We start from the raw sequence: 22,915 nt of genomic DNA on the forward strand, positions 1-22,915 counted from the left end.
GCATGCCAGGCCTCCCTGTCCATCACCAACTCCCGGAATTCACTCAGACTCATGTCCATTGAGTCAGTGATGCCATCCAGCCATCTCATCCTCTGTCGTCCCCTTCTCCTCCTGCCCCCAATCCCTCCCAGCATCAGAGTCTTTTCCAACGAGTCAACTCTTCACATGCCTCCCTGTCCATCACCAACTCCTGGAGTTTACCCAAACTCATGTCCATCGAGTCAGTGATGCCATTCAGCCATCTCGTCCTCTGTTGTCCCCTTCTCCTCCTGCCCCGAATCCCTCCCAGCATCAAGGTCTTTTCCAGTGAGTCAACTCTTTGCATAAGGTAGCCAAAGTATTGGAGTTTCAGCTTCAGCATCAGTCCTTCCAATGAACACCCAGGACTGATCTCCTTTAGGATGGACTGGTTGGATCTTCCTGCAGTCCAAGGGACTCTCAAGAGTCTTCTCCAACACTACTTTACATCCAGCCAAAAACTTCCACTATCTGATTCTAGACGGTCTTCTTTAGAACAAAAAGAACAAGCTGAGTCTATTCACTTTCCAAACAACTGAAATATTATTATTTAGACTTATTATTATTGAAATATTATTATTTACAAAAAACTTAGAAGTTTTTTTCTTCTCTAGGTTAAACACACCCACGTTCTTTGACATGGTTTTTAGTCACACCACCATTTTGGCTGCTCCCACATTTAAACACTTCATTTTGTCTATATCCTTTCTGTAAGACTGGCCCCAGGGAATGCATTAAATAATGCAGGCCTGGTCTGACTCATGAAGAGCAGACCAGCACTATCACTCTCTATTAATTCTATTAATGCAACTAAAAATTATATTCCCTTTGGGGGGGCATCCACATCATGCTATACAATCATTTCAAGTTAACTGACCACTAAAACTTTTAAGTCTTTTCCTATTTGTGCTGCTTTTAATCGCTACCTTCCCAGAACTGTGTGTGTAGGGTTGGTTAGAACAAAATAAAAATCCAAGTATATGACCTTAGCTTGCTATTTCATCTCATTATAATCAGTCCATTGCTCCAATTTTAAGGATAATTTTGATCCTAGTTCTATCATCCAAAGCAGTTATTATATTGTCCAACTTTACACTAGGCACACAATTGATAGATGTGTCTTCTACTTCTTTAGAGTAGAAGTTATTTATTAAATGTAAAATAACAAAGTTAATGGTAAGCTGTTTTTTTCTTAGAAAGTTCTCTCTGAACCAGCAGCACATCACTGATCAGAAACCATTACAAACAGCAGCAATGACACTCAGCATCCAGCCTAGACTCTGCATCTTGCTCACAGGTCTCTGGTGAATGCCTTTATCCAAATGACACAGTCCACAGTCACTGGATCTACGGCACTCCCATGAGCTCTCTATCCAAAAACCTTCCCAAAGGAAGACATGATAGCCCAAGGCTTGTCCTTACTCAACCTGAAGGCTCTTTGGATCCTTGCTTACTCATCTAAGTGACTATAAAACAGCTTAAAATTTAATTAAAAAACGAGCAACACATTAACGTTCAAAAACCAAAACATAGCAGACAAGTATTTTCAAATCCAGTCCCCATCTCCTTCAGGGAACCCTCCCCTTTCCCTTCTTCCCTTCTGCCGTTCCTCTTTCTCTTCCATCCTTCCAGTGTTTTCTCAAGTCAATTCAAACAATATGTATTATATACACATATAACTCAGAGAGGTAGGGCTGAGCCTCTATTGGATAGAAGTTGGAGTCTAGTATGGGTTAAAAATATTGCACAGGACTTTTGATTAAAAGTAGTAGCGAATTGTTTCAAAAGTTGAATGCATGTATTTATCTCTGCTTCCTTCACACCCCTTACTAAATGATGTAAAGTATTTATTTTTAGAAATGAATGAAGTAATTTATTTTTGGCTGCACTGGGTCTTCGTAGTTGCGAGTGAGCTTTCTCTAGCTGCAGTGCGTGGGCTTCTCATTGCAGTGGCTTCTCTAGTTGCGGACATGAGCTCTAGAGAGTGCAGGCTTCAGCGGTCGTGGCCCCCGGGCTCTAGAGAGCGCGGGCTTCAGTGGTCATGGCCCCTGGGCCCTAGAGAGAGCGGGCTTCAGTGGTCGTGGCCCTGGGCTCTGAGAGTGGGCGTCAGTGGCCGTGGCCCCTGGGCTCTAGAGAGCGTGGGCTTCAGTGGTCGTGGCTCGCAGGCGCTGCTCCACAGCATGTGGAATCTTCCCAGACCAGGGATGGAACCTCTGTCCCCTGCTTTGGCAGGTAGAGTCCTGTCCACGGTAACACCAGGGAAGTCCAAGTGTTTAATCTTTAAAAAGGCATAAACAGAAGACTTCTGCTTCTGGGAAGGTGAAGTAGATGTACTTTTCCCTTTCCTCCTGCTAAGTACACTTAAATATTTTGTACATAAAACTGAATTTTAAAAAATTGACTTAATAACAAAAGTCTGAAATGTTGACTAGAAGGCAGACTGAATAGGAACTTTGGGACCCAAGGAACAACATAGTGGTGAGCTGCCTGGGTGTTCTTTTTGCCGTATGTTTCCCCGACTGAAAACTGAAGAAGCCAGCAAACTGAAAACACCAATGGATGCAGACCTAAAGAATCTTTCCTTTCCAGACAGACACAGAAAAGGGACAACCCAGTAAGAGAGAACTCATAGAAACTAACTGCTCTATGCCAGCCAAGAGCCATGGAAAAAACCGGTAGCCCTGACCCAGCCATGCCAGTAAAGACCAAATGGAGAGCCTAGTCTTCCAACCTCACTAGTCTGCAACAATTCCCTCCAACCTTCCCTTCCGGGTAGGCAGTGTCAGGAGAGGGCTGAGTCAGGACCTTCAGCTCTGAGGTGCTGGGAGAGGAGGCCAAGCAGAGTCAAGACTTCCACAATCACCAAGTGGCAACAAGGCCAAATCCCACGACCACGGTATCAACTGAAGCCATAGGGGGATAGTAGCAAGGCACTCCCACTCCTGAGCCAGGGAAGGATCGGTGGAAGCCTAATAGGAAACTGGAACTTCTACCCCAATCCAGTTATAATGAGAAGCACTTTCTGGGGCGAAAACAGAGGCCCCACAGGAAACCTGAACTTCTACCTCCACCTCGTAGTAACAAGAGGGCACTTTCCAAGTCCCATCAATCCTCCGCCAGAGCAGAAACCAGTCAGAACAGGAGGTTGACAGAAGATTCCGAAGCTCACAGCACAATATGAAAGTGTTGATACTGTCTGTCATACCAAGAACTAGGAAGATCGCAAGCTATGTGGAAAACAGACAGCAGTCAATTGATGCCACAATGAAGGTGACCAAGAAGACAGATTTGGGCTTCTCTGATAGCTCAGTTGGTAAAGAATCCACCTGCAATGCAGGAGACCCCAGCTCAATTCCTGGGTCAGGAAGATCTGCTGGAGAAGGGACAGGCTACCCACTCCAGTATCCTTGGGCTTCCCTTGTGGCTCAGCTGGTAAAGAATCCACCTGCAATGTGGAAGACCTGGGTTCGATCCCTGGGTTGGGAAGATCCCCTGGAGAAGGGAAAGGCTACCCACTCCAGTATTCTGGCCTGGAGAATTCCATGAACTGTATAGTCCATGGGGTCACAAAGAGTCGGACACAACTGAGTGACTTTCACTTCAAAAAGACAGAATCATCCAGTTATGATTAAGCAGTTATGACAAAAATGCTTAAACCAGCAATTAAGGACATGCTTGAAACAAATGAACAAACAGAAAGCCTCAGCAAAGAAACAGAAGTGTCATCAAAAACCCAGAAAACCTAAAGAACCACCAAATGGAAATTTTAGAAATGAAAAATTCAATAACCAAAGCAAAAAGCACAATGGATGGGCATCAGCAGAATGGAAGGGAGAGAGCAAAGAATCAGTGAACTGAAAGATGAAACAACAGGAATTACCCAGTATGAACCAAAGATAGCAAACAGATTGAAGGGGGAAAAAAAGGACAAAATTAATATGCCTAAGAACAAACTGATATAAATAAATGATTGAATAAATAATTAAATGAGTGAGATGTGCAGTAAGGTTAGAAAAGGAAGTTAAAGAGAAACATATCAGAAAGGAAAAAATAAAACTGCCTCTATTTGTCAATGACATTGGTGGCCTACATAGAAAATCCTAAAGATTGGAGAAAAAATTCATAGAACCAGTAAACAAGGTCAGCAAGGTTACAAGATGCAAAATAAACACATAAAAATCAACTGATTTTCTACCTCCTAGCAGTAAAAATGTGGGCACTGGAATTAATTATCCCATACCATTTATACTCACTCAAAACAAAAACCAAAACCAAGGTATAAATCTCACAACACATACAAGGCCTGTATGCTGAAAACTACACAATGTTGATGAAAGAAATCAAAGATGCAAATAAATGGAGAGAGGTGCCATATTCATTTACTGGAATACTAAACAGAGAAAAGATGTCATTTCTCCCCAAATTGATATATTAGTTTAATGAAATTCCTACCAAAATTATAGCAGAACATTCTATAGATATAGATAAGATTATTCTAAAATTTATGTGAAAAGACAAAAGAATGAGAATAATTAAGAAATAATTTTCAGAAAAAAAAGAAGTAGGAGGAATCAGTCTGATTGCAAGACTTATTATAAAGCTATAGTAATCAAGGCTGTGTGGTGCTGGTAGATAAACAGACACATAGATTAATGGAATAGAACAGAAAATAGAGAAATGTCTGGAGATCAGCCCTCACAAATAAGCCCAACTGATTTTTTACAAGAACACTCAACGAAGGAAAGATCACCTTTCAACAAATGAACACCCACAAACAATAAAATAAACTTCACCCTAAGTCTCATGCCTTACATAAAGTTAACTCAAAATGGCTCACAGACTTAAATGCAAAATGTAAACACTCACAGAAAAGAGTAAATAAATAAAATCTTCAGGACTGAGAGCCAGGCAGAGTTCTTAGAAGTTACACCAAAAACACAATCTCCCAAAGGAGAAACTAATAAACTGGACTTCATCAAAATCCAAAACAAAACAAAACCAAAAAGAAGGTCTTAGAAATTAAAAAGCCTGATATATAAAAAATGCAACAGTTTGGTTGAATATAAAGTTGAGAAAATTTGCTGGAAAGTAGAAGGATAAGACAAAGAAATGAAAAATAGAAGGAAGAAAACAGAAAGTCAGAAAATCAGTTCAGGAGAACTAACATCCAAATACCGGTAGTAAAAGAAGACAGAAAAGGAAAGCATCAAATGAGATGAACGGAAATTCTCCCCACACAAGGATATGAGTTTGTAGACTGAATGAGACCACCAAACAACAAACATATAAAATTTAAAAATGCACCCACCAAGATATATCAGCAATCAATTTTGTAACACTGTAAGCAAAGAAGAATTTACAAATTTCTAGGGAGAGAAAATGGGTCACAGCCGAAGGACAAGGTATTAGAATGACTTTGGATTTCCCAAACTCAACAATGAAGCTAAAATACAGTAGAGCAATGCTTTCAATATCTCAATGATACTATTTCCAATCCAGACTTTTATATGCACTCTATCACACGTGTGAATGTAAAACAAAGATACTTCCAGACCTGCAAGTTATCAAAAACTGACCTACAATACATCAGGAAGCTCCTGGAGGACAAGTTCCACCAAACGGAGAAAGCAGAGCGGAAAAGAGGAGGCGACAAGTCCGACAAGAAAGAGAAGCAAAAGGAATGGCTAGAAAATTCCAAGACAAGACGGCGAACTGTCCTAAAGAGCAGCCGACGCAGATTTCATCACGTGTGAAGACTGAGAGATTTCCTCAGGAAGATGAAACAGAACATGTTCAGAAGTACTTTTAAAAGGAACAACTAGGGGGAGAGTTTGAAACTGTGCAAAAGCACACAGAAAACTGAGATTTAAAAAACCTAAAACAACAAACAAAAAAAAGACAATGATTAATTCCAGTGGGGAGAAAAAAAAGAAAGCGATAGTCATCATAGTGCACTTAGCAGATTTGGCAAAAACAATGTTTTCTTACATAATAATGTAAAAACTAATATTAACATAAATGACAGATTGCCAAACTTATGGCTATTTTGGAAGAATGGGAATGAGAATAATGAAAGTGTTTGGAGGGAAGGGCATGTAGGGAATGAAAGAAAGCCAACTTTTTACTTTCCATAGTATGTATTGCCTAAAACAGAGTGGGGGAAGAACAATTAGCAATATCAGTTTGTTACTTAGAAATATATCAAACGGATCCACTAAAAGTGGTGGCCTCTGGGACCCTGCAATGGCACAGGAGGACCCCTCAGGGAATTGCTTGATGTTTTTTGTAATAAGCTTACTCCAATTATTTGAGTGTTCAAGTTTTGGAAAAATATAAAGTAAAAATCAAATTCTCATTGCTAATACATGGCTGCCACAGAATGGAACCATATAATTTAATTCCAAATCAGGTCCATTAATGTATGAGCTCCTAAGGGGCCCACGACTTCTTAGTTCCTTTACTCCAGCAACTGCCTAGCACAAAATAAGCCCTCCAAACTTGCTTCTGAATGAGTGGGAGAAAGTTAAAGAGTAGGATTAACTCTAACACCTGAAGATGAATGAGAAAGGCATTTTGGGCAGAGAAGAGAGCAGAAGCAAAGAGGGGAAGTGGAGTGTGAGAGCTGAGCAAGGAAAGGGGGAGGTGGGGGGAGGAGGAACAGCATCCGGAAAACACTGGATGGAGAAAGGGAAACAGAGTAGCAGGGCTGTTGGGCCAAGTGGCAGGGGCCAGGAGGACACTGGCGCTTGAGGACAGATCCACACGGGCCCTGATTAGATGTCTATCAGCTTTGGGGGGAGGCGGGGGGGTTTGCTTGCTTTGCAATGATGACAGCAACATTTATTTCTGTCAACAGTTTCTTCCAAAATAGTTTCAGCTTTCTGGAATCTACATATTACCAGGCTCTCTAAAACCCTGAGCTGTACCACTTGTTACTCTACAAGTAGCCACTGAAAGGGCAATCGCACAATGGTAAGCAAAGCCTGGGGGAATCCCCACGTTGCCACTCTCACCCATTTTCTGGACCTCTTTCTTAATGCACTTACCAAGAGCATTAAAATGCAGGGCACAAAGGAGCCATCTCCGCTAGGTGACATGTGCACCTGCTACGATCATTATTCATATATTCATTTCATCCAAAGTTTAAGTAGTTCCTTTATGCTAGGCAATGTACTGGAATACAAAGTCTCTGGTTTCAAATAACTTACTTTCTAAATTACTTATAAAATAACATGATAAGGAACATAACTGACACAAACCAAAGTACTGAGGAAACACAAAGGCATAATAAAGGACTACCCAGATTTCTCAAATGTGTAATGTCAAACACAAGTGAAAGAAAGCAAATACTCCAACAAACTCCCATATATGCATCACTCTGCTGGTGCAATAACCAATTCATTGCCAATCTTGTTTCTCTTCTAAACCCACTCATTTAATTTCAAGAAATCACATTATTTCATCCACAAATATTTCATCAAATATCTAACAGATGGGGTCTCTTTCTTGAAACACAAGAGGAACCTAAATCCTGAAAACTGAGGATTTAAGAAGTGAGATATAATTAATATATAAAAGGCACAGATTTTAAGGTGCCCAGCTGAGGTCTGACAATTGTGCAGCCATAACCACTACCCACAGGATACAGAACAATGTCTGTGGCCCAGAAAGCTCCCATACACCCCTTTCTAGTGAGTTTCTCACAACCAGATAGCCACTTTCTGACCTCTATTACCAGGGATCACTTTTGCTTATCCTTAACCTTTTATAAATGGAATCAGAGTATGTATAAGTAAGCATTTCTAGGCAAAAAAAGAAAAAGGAGAAGCATTCTGGGGGGAAGGACGACATGGACAAAATACAAAGATGTGGAAGGCTCCGTCATCGTTCATAGAGTGATGAAGGACTTGAGGGCTGAAAACTAGGACTGGTAGCTGATAGATGATAAGACTACAAGAAGAGATTCGTTGGCAACCTCTGATCTCTGTGACTATTAATAATTCTGGGAACCAAGCTGTTAAGTATGTTTTTCCCAGTGCCTCAAACTATTTCTCTGATCTGAAAATTGGTCAGTTCTCTCAATATGCTTCTACTCCTCAACTCTCCAGCTGAGAATGACTGAGGCAGGAGCAACACCCTATACCCCTTGGCTGTTCACTCTCATCTTGGGCGAGGCCTTACTGTCATCTCAGGGAAGGAAAGAAGCACCCCCTGGGGCTTTCTTATGAGAGGGCATAGTCCCTCCCCAACATTTGAACAAGTGAGCCCAAGTCTGATGGGCAACCTTACCATTATCTGGATTTCTCTCTTGCACACCTGGAGATCATGCTCATTGTTGACAAACATGCGTTTCAAGGCACATTTCATTCCATTGCTTGTCCTCACCAGAAACACGATGGCAAATCCACCTGGGAGAGAAGCACACACACAAACTCTTATAAGTCATGTTGTAGAAGTCAGTCAAATGACCATGTGGCTGCAGGCTGCTGATGTCACTGCTAATGGTTCTGATGCCATGGTCAGCTAGGCCTAGGGCTGGTCTGGCACAAAATGTGTTCTTAAGATTCTGGGATTCAGAGGTATCAGTTGTGGGATAGGGTAGCAAGAATCAGAAAAACTGTTCCTAAACTCCTATCTAAAAAAAAAAACCACAGGAGAACAATAGATAAAACAGATGAACGAACAGATAAAAAAAAGAACCAACTACATTCCACCTGCTCTCCTGGGCACTCTGTCATCGTGAACTCACTCAGTCGTGTCCGACTCTTTGTGACCCCATGGTCTGTAGCCCACCAGGCTCCTCCATCCATGGAACTTTCTAGGCAAGAGCACTGGAGTGGGTTGCCATTTCCTTCTCCAAGGGATCTTCCCAACCCAGGGATCGAACCCGGGTATCCTGCATTGCGGGCAGATGCTTTACTGTCTGAGCCACCGGGGAATCACTCTCCTGGGCACTCTGAGCTCTTGTTAATTCATACCACAATCCTATGAAGCCAGGTGATATTCTTCCCTGTACGACAACAGTTACTCACTGAAGAAAACAGAGGCTCAAAGAGATTAGATTCAACCAAAGACTTCTTTAAAAGAAAGAAAGAAAACAAAAAACAAAAAACACCTAAGTCCAATACTTAAACAGAGAGGCTTGGAAATTATTTGGAAAACTGTTCTAAGATAGTTGGCAATCAATTTCGAGAATCTCCTTCCCTTCCTTTCTTCTCATCCCTCCTCACCTCATCCCCTGATTAATCAACAATACACTTGGAGGATTACTTCTGCCCTCCCTACCTCATGGGCTGTTGAGAAGACATGGTCACAGTTAGGAAACAGCTACTCTACACAGCAGCCACCAGGGAAGCACGATGATTATTGGGCAGATTTTTTTAATGTCTGCACTAACCCTCCTCTAAAACACAGTTCATAATTCATTAAAAGAGATTATTATAACTCTAACAGAAATCCTTCAATGCTCTAAACTGGTTATACTTTGGTGTTCCACAAATTCTTAGAACCCCTAACCTTGACCTCACTCTTCAAACACTGTCAGAGGCCTTCAGTGCCACTGTTAAAAAGTTTGGGTAGATAGGTGCAGCAAAGCTATCAAAGGCGAAGCTTTGGGATAACCAGCAGTTATATCAGACAATTAGTCTATCCCTGGTCACACACCTGCATTAATTTAGCTTGTACTACCCTGCACATTGACCCTGGGTACTGAAAAAAACTGCTAGGCTGTTCTTTGCTGAGCTACTAGGGAAGCCCTCTTTGCATGGAGGTGATGACTAACTGGATGGAGCTGAACACAGAGAGAAGTCAGCAGTACAGGAACTTGAGCTGGGGTTATGGCATAGTCCTGGGATGAGACAGGGTCATTAGTAGTGATTATAGAGACCTCAGGCCTGTGATATAAGACCTGAGTCCCAACCATTTCACTCGAAATCCTCGAAGACCCAGCAGCCCTCCAGCAGCTGTCTGTCAATGTTCTCAGTATTTCCTGTTGTATCTTTATAATAACTGGGTTTTTTTTTCAAATTAACTTGAGTAGGATTCTGTTCCATGCAACCAAAGAGAACCTTAATCATACAGCTTTGTTGCGTTTTTTCATAAAGCACACACATAATTCTGTGTTAAAAAATTTTTGAACAGATTCAAATGTTCCAAATGTGCATTTTGATAATGATTTAGCAGAGATTGCATGTTTGTATATTTCCTGTCATTGTGTTCTTCAGTAGTCAAGTAAACACTAAAATTTACCATCCAGTCTTTCATTTCAGCTGTCATCTCTCTAATCTTTGTACCTCAATAACATTTTTCATTTTCTTATAATAAAGTCCACTCATACTGCTCAACCGTTGATTTAATTCTACAATTTTGAGTACTTACCATAAAAGATTTTAAAAACCCTAGCAAGCATCGACAATAGATTGAAGTCTTAACACACATGCAAAAGAAAGCAATTCTAAGATGCATATTTTTACATTTTAATTTTTAGGATCAGAATTTTCTTGTAATAAATATGTACATTTAATGCAGTAGTACTTGTCTTCCCTTTCCCCCTCAAAAGCCATTAAATTCATAATGTGCCTTATAAGCAATTAAACTTGGAGAAAATAGTATTAATATAAATGATAAATTATAAAATTTCTATGTATAATCATAATTGTTGTGTGAACAATACAAGTGGGTATTCCTTTTACAGATTTTGAATCTCTCTTTAAATCACAGAAGTGCAGACTTTGCACCAGCCGTGGTTCTGTGCTGTGCCCAGCTGCTCAGTCATGTCTGATTCTCTGCAACCCCATGGACTGTAGCCCGCCAGGCTTCTCTGTCCATGGGATTTTCCCAGCAAGAACACCGGAGTGGGTTGCCATTTCCTTCTTCAAGCAGAGCTGCTACAGAGTGTTAAGTCCTAGCACTTTGCTTTCTCGGGGAGGAACCACATTTTTAGGACCCAATAGCTAGTTGTGGGCAGAACCTACAGACAAAGAAATGAGCCACTATGCTTCCCACAAACAGAACCACGTTTTAGGCATCTATGCCTATCAAGGGGCTTATTTGCAGGTGCGTGCTGCATGCTAAGTCGCTTCAGTCGCGTCTGACTCTTGAAGACCCTAAGCACTGTAGCCCTCCAGGTTCCTCCGTCCATGGGATTTCCCAGGTAAGAACACTGGAGTGGGTTGCCATGACCTCCTCCAGGGAACCTTCCCAACCCAGGGATCAAACCTGCATCTCTTATGTCTCCTGCATTGGCAGGCGGGTTCTTTACCACTAGCACCACATGGGCACTTGCAGGTAAGAAGCATTTAAATCAGGGCTTAAAAACCAAAACAGAAATAATATTGTAACAAGGACAATAAAGACTTAAAAAACTGATCCACATAAAAAAAAAAAAAAAAAAAAAAAACCTTGAAAAAGAAAAAAATCAAAGCCTGATAGGATTTGTCAGTTTAAAAATGTTAGTCCCTTTCACCAATGGCTGACTAAGAGGAGTGTAAGTTTCAGGTAGAGAGCAAACAGCACCACTCTTCTTCACCACAGGCCCACATCTGCCATGCGCATCAGGGTGAGAAGAGGCTCCCCCCACAGCTGAAGAGGGTATGGGGATTACAGAAGGCAGCTATCAGGCTTCAAGAGAGGTGCTTACCTAAGACTGAGTTGCATCCCTACATCTTGATTAAATGGAAAAATCTAAAGCAGAGCTGGAGAGTTTGCACAGAGGGAAGAAAAGCTAACTTTGAGCAGAGCCCATGCCAGTCTGCCCAATGGAGCCTGTGCCAATCGCTCTGCCTACTGGCATCTTTTAAAACACTAAGATAATCTTCAGGATTTTGCTGCAATCCATTTCTTGGGAAAATTCGTGAACGTATTGAACTGTAATGGGAAAAAGGATCTGACCCATTATGTGAGGCAAGGGAAAGAGGCAGGACAGGATAACTTTGACAGACTCACTTTTACCAATTCATTTTAAATGCAGAAATATTTTTTTTTATTTCCACAAAGAAACATGATTTCTCCCACTTTCCCTAAAATACACAGTACTCTTGGCCTCACTTTCTCCCTCTAGTTTCTGATGATGCAGATGGGTACTTTCCACTCACTATATGAACTAGAGGTTTTGTGTTTGGTTCCCCTCTGTATCTTCATGCCTAAGAACAGTGCCTGACACATAGTGAGTCCTCAAAAATGAATTAGCTTTCCTCTTAATGAGGAGAGATTAGAAAAGACTACAGAGAGTGGTAGAGATTGTGGTAAGCCAAAGTATACGGTCCATGTAAAGGAGCAGCTACTATACAACTCAAGCTAATTACTGCCCTGTCGCAATGCAAGAGATGAGAGACTCGGGTTCGATCCCTGGGTGGGGAATATCCCCTGGAGAAGAAAAGGTCAACCCACTCCAGTATTCTTGCCTGAAAAATCCCATGGACAGAGGAGCCTGGTGGGCTACAGTCCATGGGTCTCTAACAGCTGGACAGGACTGAGCAACTGAGCACACACACACACTGAGAAATATGGACCCTGTTCTAACACCAACACTTGGTTTTATTGGTCTTTCTATTTTAGCCATTCTATTGAGTGTGCTGGTGCTGCTAAGTCGCTTCAGTAGTGCGACTCTGTGCGACCCCATAGACGGCAGCCCACCCGGCTCTCCCGTCCCTGGGATTCTCCAGGCAAGAATACTGGAGTGGGTTGCCATTTCCTTCTCCAATGCATGGAAGTGAAAGTGAAGTCGTGCCGACTCCTAGCGATCCCGTGGACTGCAGCCTACCAGGCTCCTCCATCCATGGGACCTTCCCGGCAAGAGTACTGGAGTGGGCTGACATTGCCTTCTTGAGTGTGAAGTGATATTTAATTGTGATTTTAATTTGCATTTCCCAAGAGATCGCTCATCTTTTAAATTCAGGTTTACCTGCTTCCTACCACAGTCCTGATAAAAGGCTTTAATGAGCACAGTATCAACAAGTCACCAATGAAATGACTGAGATAACTTGGACTTCTACCTCTCAAGCGAAGATGACAGAAACGGCTATCCATCCCTGAGGGAAAAAAGGAAAGTGAGAATTTGTAATACATGAAAGAAAAGGTGAAAGTGTAGTCGCTCAGTCATGTCCAACTATTTGTGACCCCCCAGACTCTAGCCTGCCAGCTCCTCTGTCCATGGGATTCTTCAGGCAGGAATACTGGAGTGGGTTGCTATTCCCTTCTCCAGGGGATCTTCCTGATCCAGAGATTGAACCCAGGTCTTCAGCACTGCAGGCAGATTCTTTATCATCTGAGCCACCAGGGAAGCCCTTTGTAATACAAACAGAGGGGATTATATAATTTCTAAAATCTTGTTCAACTGTGACATCAACAGGAGATCACGGTCATCAAAATCATTATCTGGACTGAAATCTTTTAAACAGAACCTTCTCAAGGAGCCTGATCATGCTATTCAACACTGGCAATGGGGCTTTTAAAGTAATTGTAGTACTGCTCCTGGCTTTATCTCAAATAAGCAATCATGCTAGGTGGCACCAGGCCCTGGGGGCTGTTCTGAATGAATCAAGACACCAGTGAGTCCACTTAGCAAGGACGAATGGGAGGGAAGGTGAGTGAAAAGAGAAGGAAAGCGCCAAACTGATGATCTGAGCAGTGATACGCACAGAGATAGGGAACAGCTGGGCAGACAATGAGAATGATTAAACCGTGAAACAAAGAAGCCCATCATGGTGCTGAGACAGGGTTTCTGGATTTGCTGCCAAAGAGGTTTTTGGTGGATATTTAGCAATCGAGCCTGGAGTCTGGGTTACCAGCATCTGCAGCTTGCTTATTTCCTGCAGGTAAAAGGAAACTTCATTTCCTATCATGGGTTCCATCCACACCTTGAGGAATGGCTTCCACTTGTGTGAGAAGAAAGGAAACAGAAACCAGAGCCAGAGGAGACTAAGATGCAGGAAACTTCACCCAGACCCACACTCTGCTCACGTCCTCCACTTCTCCATCCTACACGTTCTGTGTTTCTCTTTCAAAATGAGGTTTAACCCAATGACTGCTATTTACTTAATGCAGTTTCTCTTGGAACTAACAGAAAGCTAGCATAAAATAATTTTAAACAGCTTTCTGAAGCGTCACTAAAGAATCAGACAGAGAGAGGGCTTCCCTGGTGGTGCAGTGGATAAGAATCGCCTGCCAGTGCAGAGGAGTCAGGTTTAATCTCTGGTCTAGGAGGATTCCATATGCCTCCAAAGAGCTGAGCCCACGCCACAGCACTGAAGACCACGTGCCTAGAGCCCATGCCCCACAACAAGGGAAGCTATAGAAATGAGACGTCCACCCACCACCCCTGAAGAGTAGCCCCTTACCCCAAAACCAGAGAAAGCCCACGCACTGCCATGAAGATTCAGCACAGCCAAAAATTAATTAACTAACAAATAATAATCAGAGAGCGAATCCAGTTAAAGTGGTATTTACCCAGGAGATAGAAAAGAAAGGACAACACTGGATAAGTTACTGGATCTCTTTGGTCTCCATTTCCTCAACTGCAGAAATTAAGACCAAATCAGTGGTATTTAACTGAATGGGTCCCTCGGAGACCTAGGATTACAGGAGATGCTGCAGTGGCTCTACACACAGCTTCCTTTTATCTGCTGAATATTCATTCTGACAAAGATGCTAGAAAAAAGGGGGGAAACTCTGCTTTAAAGGAGAAAAAAACCCAAAGAATATTCCATATCCCTATATAAATGTAAGGAGTAAGCACCGTGAGTCATGCAAACAGCCTTTACCTACAAGCCTACCACTGACACATATGTGCACAGGCAGCGTGTAGAGGTGGGAGTGGGGGCAGGGCCACCAGGTCCACTCTACACTGAGACCATGGAGTATTCCTGCGGAGTCCAGCAGGTTAGGTTCAAACCCCGGCTCAGGAGAGCCGCGGTCTCCCTGAGGCCCCGTCCTTTCACCTTTCAAGGGTGGCTGAGATTCACCTCTTAGCTTTGGGGAGGACTGAATGACAGGCAAGACACCATCATACCCACAGGAGGGATATGATGAATACAGGTGGCCTGGCCTTACCTCCTCCCCACCCAATCCTCTGTATTTATGGTAGGTACAGGTGGTATCTAAATGAATGTCGTTAAAGTTCTAAATCTGGAGTATCTTCTTGAGATAAAGGGCATAAACTAGAACACCTACAGGGGCCAGACAGACCAGCTAAAGCAGGGAGAAAGTGCAGGCATGGCAAAGTGCACAGAGGGAGCCTGCTGATGGGAGATCATGAGCAGGGGCAGCCCCGGGCAAGCCAGAAAGGGCACGCCCCGCTCACGAGGCGGCTGCTTCTCAGTGAAGGCCAGCTGTTGCCATGGAGGAATGTGGGCTGAGGGCTGCCAAGGTTTTTGATTTCCAAAAGAAGCTCGATTTTTAGGAGAAATCTCCTGATTTTTAGGTGGGAGGGGGGTTCATGTTTGGGAATGCATGTACACCCGTGATGGATTCATGCCAATGTATGGCAAAACCAATACCGTATTGTAAAGTAAAATAAAGTAAAAATTAACATTAAAAATAAATAAATAAATAAATAGATCCTGGCTACAACTGTAGAAAAGCTCTTCACCCCTGTGCGAGTCAAGGAAACCCATTTCCAGGCTAGGACTGAATGAGACAGCCCAACTTCGACTTTTACGAGAGTCCTGTGAAGTAGCGGGACATGTATGGCGGCGAACTCTACTTGACCTGCTGGGCAACTGAGGCGCAGAGAAAAGTCCAAGTGGCTTCCCAGTGCTGCCACCTAGAGGCAGGGCCAGAGGGCCGCAATCCAGGCACACCAATTCCTGGCCCTGACCTTGGTCCACTCTCCTTCGCTGCTGACTCTCCCTCCCCACAGCAGACCCTGCAGGACACCTCCATTACCAGGGGACGTATGGGAAAAGACACGGTGAAAGGCAAGGGACCTGCGCAGGGCCTGGTGGGAGGGAGAACTCGGGTGCAGTGTCTGTGAGCTCCCGCAGGGAGTGACAACAAGAGGCTGACAAACCCCCATCCACGACTGACTCACATTTTGCCAGAAGTTTCAGAAGGAACGAAAGTTTTCTAAACTCTAGAACAGATGGCAAGGAGCACAGCAAAGATTCTGCAGGAGAAAAGGTCAATCTGCAGCATTTGTTCAACACTGATTTCAGTGGGGACTTGGGGTTTGTTTTTTTAACGTCAATCTCGCCTAACTTGCCTCAAATTAAAATCACCATGTGCCAGCTTCCTTCTGGGGAACGTGTCAAAGCAGTCCCTGCCCCAGGCAGAAGGAGCACCCAGATGGGGGATGACTGGAGGTTCTCAACTTCCTCTCTCCCCATCGGGAGCTGTGGGCACAATCAGACACTGGCAAACTCTGGCAGTGGTCCAGAAATATCAACAGAACCCAATCACGGCCACAGCCCAGTTTGAACACGGGGCAGGTGGCAGCTGGCTCTTCCTTTCTAGGACTGTAACAACTGGGGAACATCTGCAGTTCAGGGCTTCTCTCTAGGCAAAATTCTCCTCCATCCCCCCAAAACTGCCAGAGAAGGCTTGTAAATTACTGCACATAAAACCAGAGCACATTGGGCCTGGACTGTCACCGTCGGAGGTTGACCAGACGAGGGTCTTTCCCAGAGCCACCCGGCCCGCCTTGTTGGAACTGTTTCCATGGCATTAGCTGTCTAGCAAATGCAGAAATGGTGAGAGACATTAGCAGGGCTGAGGTCTTTGTTCACTGATATCCCCAAGTCATGCTGAGCCATTTTCTCTTCTCTATACTACAAGCCAGGGTGATCTTATAAAAACAGAAATTGAGTATCATTCTGTTTGAAAATCCAGGTGGCTTCTGGCCCTCCTTAGAAGGAAACTCCAAACACTGACATGGCCCGCAAAGCACCCCATGATATGATGTGAGCAACTGAGCTCACATCTCTCCAGCCTCATTCACATCACAGCCTCTCACTGCTCACTCTGTTCCAGCCACGATTGCCTGTTTTCTTCCCACATGTTGCTTGTGCTCCACGCTACCTAAAGATGGCTATGCATATCCCTCCCTCTGCCCTATTCACCTCATTCCTGGCCTGAGCAGCTCCCACGAGCCATCCTTCATGTTTCAGGCTCGATGTCATCTCCCTGATGAACCTCCCCTGACTGCCCCAGTCCCCACTCCCTTCCTCTTCTGATCAGGTTACATACCTTGTTATACACACACCCTCCTCTTTCCTTCCGAACGTTATCAGGGGCATAATTCGATACTTAGGTAGTTAATTCCTGGTTTGATGGCTTCTTTCCCTGAATCCTGTAAACTGCACAAGGACAAGGATGACAACTATCTCACTGCGGCCTGTGTCATGAAGCACAGTGCCCGCTGCATAGGCAGTCCTCAGGTACCTGCCCGGCACCCTAAGGATACCAACAAAAACAAGTAAACAAAACCAAAAAACCCACACCACACCAAACTGAGACACACTAGACAGTGCCGACTTTTCAGGAGGTTAGAATCTAGCAAGGGGAAGAAGGGACACATTTTGAGAAGGTCCGTGGGTGATGAGGCAGCCCATCCACAGAGCAAAACCCGAGTGCACAGCCCAGCACGACAGTGGGTCCTCTGAGACAAAGCTCACTGGATGGTATTCTAGGGTAACAAGCACAGGTGCAATCTCTACAGAAACCTCTACACTGTCAGAGTGCCACTTGTTCCACGAGTGATTCTTTCTTTTAAAAAGAACACTTGAGCTGAAAAGAAAAACCCTCTTCAGTTGAGAAGGAAAAGAAATCAAAACCCCTGTGCTCACTGCTGCCTCCTCCCTCACCTGAAGGAGTGAAGAGCCTCTTGGACAGGAACTGTCTCGCCCCCACCCTCCCTCAAGCCACTGGTGCCAGCTATCTTCTAGTAAATGGTGTGTAAACCTGGAGAGCAGCTGGGACCGGCCAGAGGGCACAGAATCTGTGCCCAGGGTCGTCAGCCCCCACCACAGACACCCAAGCCCCAGCTCGAATCATTTCCACCAACACTTTGTTTTTTAATACTTATTTTATTTTTGGCTGCCTTGGGTCTCAGCTGCAGTATGCAGGCTCTCTACTGCAGGGCGCAGACTCTAGAGCGTGTGGGCTCTGTAGTTAGCGGTGCAGGAGCTCTCTAGTCAAGACATGCGGGCTTAGCGGTTCTGAGGCATATAGGATTTTAGTTCCCCAACCAGGGATCAAACCAGCATCCCCTGCATTGCAAGGAGGAGCCTTAACCACTGGATCACCAGGGAGGTCCCTCCACCAACACTCCATGTGTGTTACTCACCCACTTTCTCCAAAGAACTGCGAAGTTTGGCTGCCATTCTTTTAGCTTCCAACTGTTAATTCCAGAGCATTCCATTCTAACTTCATGCTTCAAAGCTTACTTCAGTTTCTGCATTTTGTGCTTTCAGAGTAAGATCAGGTTAACCAGCTCTGTTCCAGAAAGAGCATTTTCTATTGTGGTTATTTGAGCTCAGCAGCCAGGCTAAGCTGTGTCTTTTGTTCTCCTGGGACAGGCACTGACATCAAAGGTACATAATAGAAGAGTTTTCAATTTCTTTAGGTTTCATTAGAACTGATTTTCAAACACATCTGCTTTGTCCAGGTCACCCTAAATCTCCTCGACCCTCCTGGTTATGAGGGAGACAAGCCCCCAACCTGGAAAGCAGGGTGACATTCTCTCAGCTCCCAACAGTTAATCACAGCCCATTCCAACTTCATTTCATGCTAAAGCCTTTTTTCTGAAGTTCAGGATGTCTGACCAGACTACCCATCACCGTCCACCAGCTCCCAGGTCTCGGACCCCTTCCTAGTACCTGTGCACCAGCTCCCAATCTCCTTCCCACCCCAACTCTCACCATTACCCAAGTCTTAACAATTCTATCCCTTAAATCTCCCTGGAATTCACACTGCTCTTTCACCCCTGACTCTCCTTCATACTCTTCTCTTTTCCTATCGGAACTAAAACAGAGTTCTTAGTGTCATGCCTTGGATCTCTTTCCAGTCTTATAATCGTCTAAAAACTCCTCTTAAAAGGATTCATTAACTTCCCAAAATCAGAATAAAGACCAACTTCCTGAACGCAGCAGTATGCTAAGAATCTTTATGTTTTCCCCCATTTTATTGTGAAGAATTTCAAACACACAGCAAAATCAAAAAGATCATACTTTCATATGGTGAACCTCCATATGCTCACCACCTAGAGTCTACAAATTGTTAACATTTTGCTACACTTGTTTTATCACATATTTATCATCTGTCTATGTAATCATCAACTCATATTTTTGATGCATTTCCAAGAAAGGTGTAGACCTTGGTGCACTTCACCATAAACACTTCAGCATATCTTTAACTACTATTCAGAATTTACAGTTCTTTTGGAGGGGCTGGGTAGAAATAAAATCTATTTACAGAGAAATGTATAAATCTTAAGTATATTATTGGATACGTGTTGATGAATGTACACTCAAGTAACCCAAACCCCTAACAAGATATAAAACCTCTGAATCACAGAAAGTTCTCTCAACCCCTTTCCAGATAATCCCACCCTCATATCCCCCCTGGATGCAATCTACTTCTAGTTTTATCAACTTTAAATCTTCATGTAAATGGAATCATACAGTATGTGCTTTTTTGTGTAAGGATCTCTTATTTAACATAATAGTTTATATTGGTGTCAGTAGTTTGTTGCTATTATTGTTGATCTATGTATCTTTTCTCTTACTGATCGACATTTGGGTTATTTCAAATGTGGAGCTATTATGAACAAAACTCTAAACGCATTCTTTTACAAGTCTTTTTGTGCCATATGCTTTTATTTTTCTTGGGTAAATACCTAATGGTAACCCACTCCAGTATTCTTGCCTGGAGAATCCCATGGACAGAGGAGCCTGGAGGGCTACAGTCCACGGGGTCGCAAGAATTGCACACAACTTAGCGACTAAAACAAATAAGAGTATAAGTGCTACGCCACTGAGTGGGTATATATTTAGTTTTAGAAGAAACTGCCAGACCTTTTCCCAAAGTGGCTGTATCACTTTACACTCCCACCAACAAAATATGCTCTAGACCTTGATAACCTGAATATTTCCTGTCCTCGCCCAGAATCTATCTTCCCATGCTCTCTCCTCTACCACCAAGCTTTCAGAACTATAACTTTTTTGCTGCATGTCATTCCCTCTGCGGAGAACATTCTGACCTGATCCTCTGCTAGATAAAAGGAGTTTAACATTGCTAAAATAACACCTCTTCCATGAAGTCTTCCCTTTCCCTGATAATTGCCCCCCTGGCTTTCTTTCTTTTTTTTTTTAATTAGAGGATAATTACTTTATCCCCCTGGCTTTCATTATCACACATTTGGCCTGTACTTTTATTGCTGCACTCAGCACAGTGTGTTGTGACCTCCTGTGACATGCTCACCTCCCTACGAGACAGGCTAAAGCAAAGAAGGAGCCACTTTTTCTGCCTTGGCAGGAAAGTACTATGTCATCATAGTACTTTATTATATACTTACGATACTTTACATTTTTTCATAAAGTATACTATGTATACTTTAAGGTTATCATTAAACACCGCTTTTAGGACTTTGAATACCATGCAACTGTACGAACAACATTCCACATTATTCTCGAGGTGGCGCACTTGAAAAAGGAGTCACCAAAGAAAATTAAAATGGCAAGAAGAGCTTGTTTCCCCTGGAGTCCTCAGGGCTAGCACAGTGTTTGGTACGTTTGCTGCTGCTGTTCTTGTTGAGTCACTAAGTCGTGTTCGACTCTTTTGCGAGCCTCTGCCTATGGGATTTCCCATGCAAGAATCCTGGAGTGGGTTGCCATTTCCTTCTCCGGAGGATCTTCCGGACCCAGGGATCGAATCTGCATCTCCTACACTGGCAGGTGGATTCTTTACCACTGGCCACCAGGGAAGCCCATCTTGGGACACAATAGATGATTAATAGATATTTCATAAATTAATAGCAATGTGAGAATGCCACTTCCCTGCTGACAATACTCCTCTAGCCCCAACCACCTACAAGATGAAATCCTACCCTTAATGTAGCAGACAAGGCCCATGAGAGTCTGGAGCCCACATAGAGCTGAGGGACTGGACGGTGTCCCCTAGTGCCTCAGTGCTTTTTGCTCATGTTCTGTATCTGGAATGCCTGCCTTCTCTTTAATTAGTAAACGAGTAGCTGTAAGTCCAAGTACAACTCAAACCTGAGCTCCTATGTGAACTTTGACCTAACAGAATCCCCATCCCTGCCTTATTTTCTAACCCTGATTATATCCCACGTGTCTGCAAGCCAGTCTTTGAGGAGGACTATAATCTTTCTCTCAAAGGGCAAAGATTTTACTTTATTTTTAGTCACTGTAGGAAACACATTGGCCTAGCTTACCATATGCTCTACCCCATGCTGAAATGATGATCAGATACATTACATCAGATGGCTGCCTCCTACTGGCCATTACTACCTAGACCAGGATCAGATAGCAGCCACACACTCTCCGTTGAGAATCTGAGTACCAGCTTAGGAACTGGAATCAAAACAGTGTGGGACAACCATGTGGACCAGGCTGGTAGCTACTGTCAATCATATACATGCTCACAAATAAGCAGAGAAGAGTCTTTTGTCAAAAAAAAAGGGGCAAGACATCAGAGAAGACACTTGGAAGAAGCTGCAATTCGAGACTATGACGCTCCAAGAGGAGGGAGATAGGCACAGACACACCTGATAACTTCCCAATACTCACAAAATCCAGCTTCACTTCCTGTTGTTGGGTTCTGGAAGGTTCCTTTATATTTATTCAATGCATTCCTTTTGACTTACTCTAATTTGAATTAAATTTCTGTTCCTTGCAACCCAATGACCCTAAGACACCTTGCACCAATATGTTTATAAAATACATAAGCTCTGATACAATCTAAATTTTAATAATTTTAACCATAGTTTCCTTTAACAGAAAACATCCAGAACAGAGTGTTAAAACAGTGTATTAAAAATTATGCTTGAAGAGTGAGAATTCTTAAGTTAAAAACTAGATTTAGAGCTTTCTCTGGTGGTCCAGTGAGTAAGATTCCATGCTTCCAGTGCAGAGGGCCTGGGTTCGATTCCTGGTCAAGGAACTAGATCCCACATGCCGCAACCAAGAGTTCATATGCTGCAACTAAGACCAACACAGTAAAATAAACAAATACTTTAAAAAACAAACAAAAAACTAGATTTACATTAAAACAGAAGCTGCATTAATATACAAAGCTCTAAGTAAGAAAATGATGAAAATCCATCTGAGAAAGGGCAGATACAGGGCACCTGAACAAGGGAGATGGTCTGTGCTACAGCCTTCCCTGGGCTCAGAGACCAAGGAAGTTGGGGAGATAAGACTCCCCAGCACTCAAAGCACTCATTACTTGAGGAGGCCAAGGAGATGGCTTTTACCGGAGATCATCAGAAAGCAATCATAAAGGAGAGGATTTAGTTCCCAGATGGAGTGGGGTCCTCAGACTGACGGGGTGGAGTCGCTCACATTAAGTGAAAGAAGAGCTCAGCCATGGACCACCCTGGGGAGGCCTGTCAAGAAGGTAAGTCTCTGCAGGGCCCTGGAGGACCCGGCACCAAACAACGCACTGAATCTATGTGGGGAAACTACCTCTGCCTTTGGTGTAAAGCCAGGGTCAAGATCAGGGTGAGTGGAGTGAGTTACTTGCTGTAGGTACAAAAAGACAAAGTCAGTATTGATGATTCTGTTCCTCCTGCCTCAGGCTGCAGCACAGCTGGGTACATGCAGGCTCAGTCACTTCAGTCGTGTCTGACTCTGTGTGACCCCATGGACTGCAGCCTGCCACGTTCCTCTGTCCATGGGATTCTCCAGGCAAGAATACTGGACTGGGCTGCCATGCCCTCCTC

General features: G+C 43.5%; 1 protein-coding gene across 1 annotated transcript in view; it reads right to left on the reverse strand.

The window, feature by feature from the left end:
* AAK1 (AP2 associated kinase 1) overlaps positions 1-22,915 on the reverse strand; it is a 152,013-nt gene that overhangs the window by 68,665 nt on the left and 60,433 nt on the right. Inside the window, exon 3 of the mRNA XM_052648743.1 lies at positions 8,308-8,426. Within this exon, the coding sequence (XP_052504703.1) occupies positions 8,308-8,426 (119 nt within the window). The remainder of the gene's footprint in view (positions 1-8,307; positions 8,427-22,915) is intronic.

This window comes from Budorcas taxicolor, chromosome 11 (genome assembly GCF_023091745.1).
Source record: "Budorcas taxicolor isolate Tak-1 chromosome 11, Takin1.1, whole genome shotgun sequence".
Classification (NCBI taxonomy): Eukaryota; Metazoa; Chordata; class Mammalia; order Artiodactyla; family Bovidae; genus Budorcas; species Budorcas taxicolor.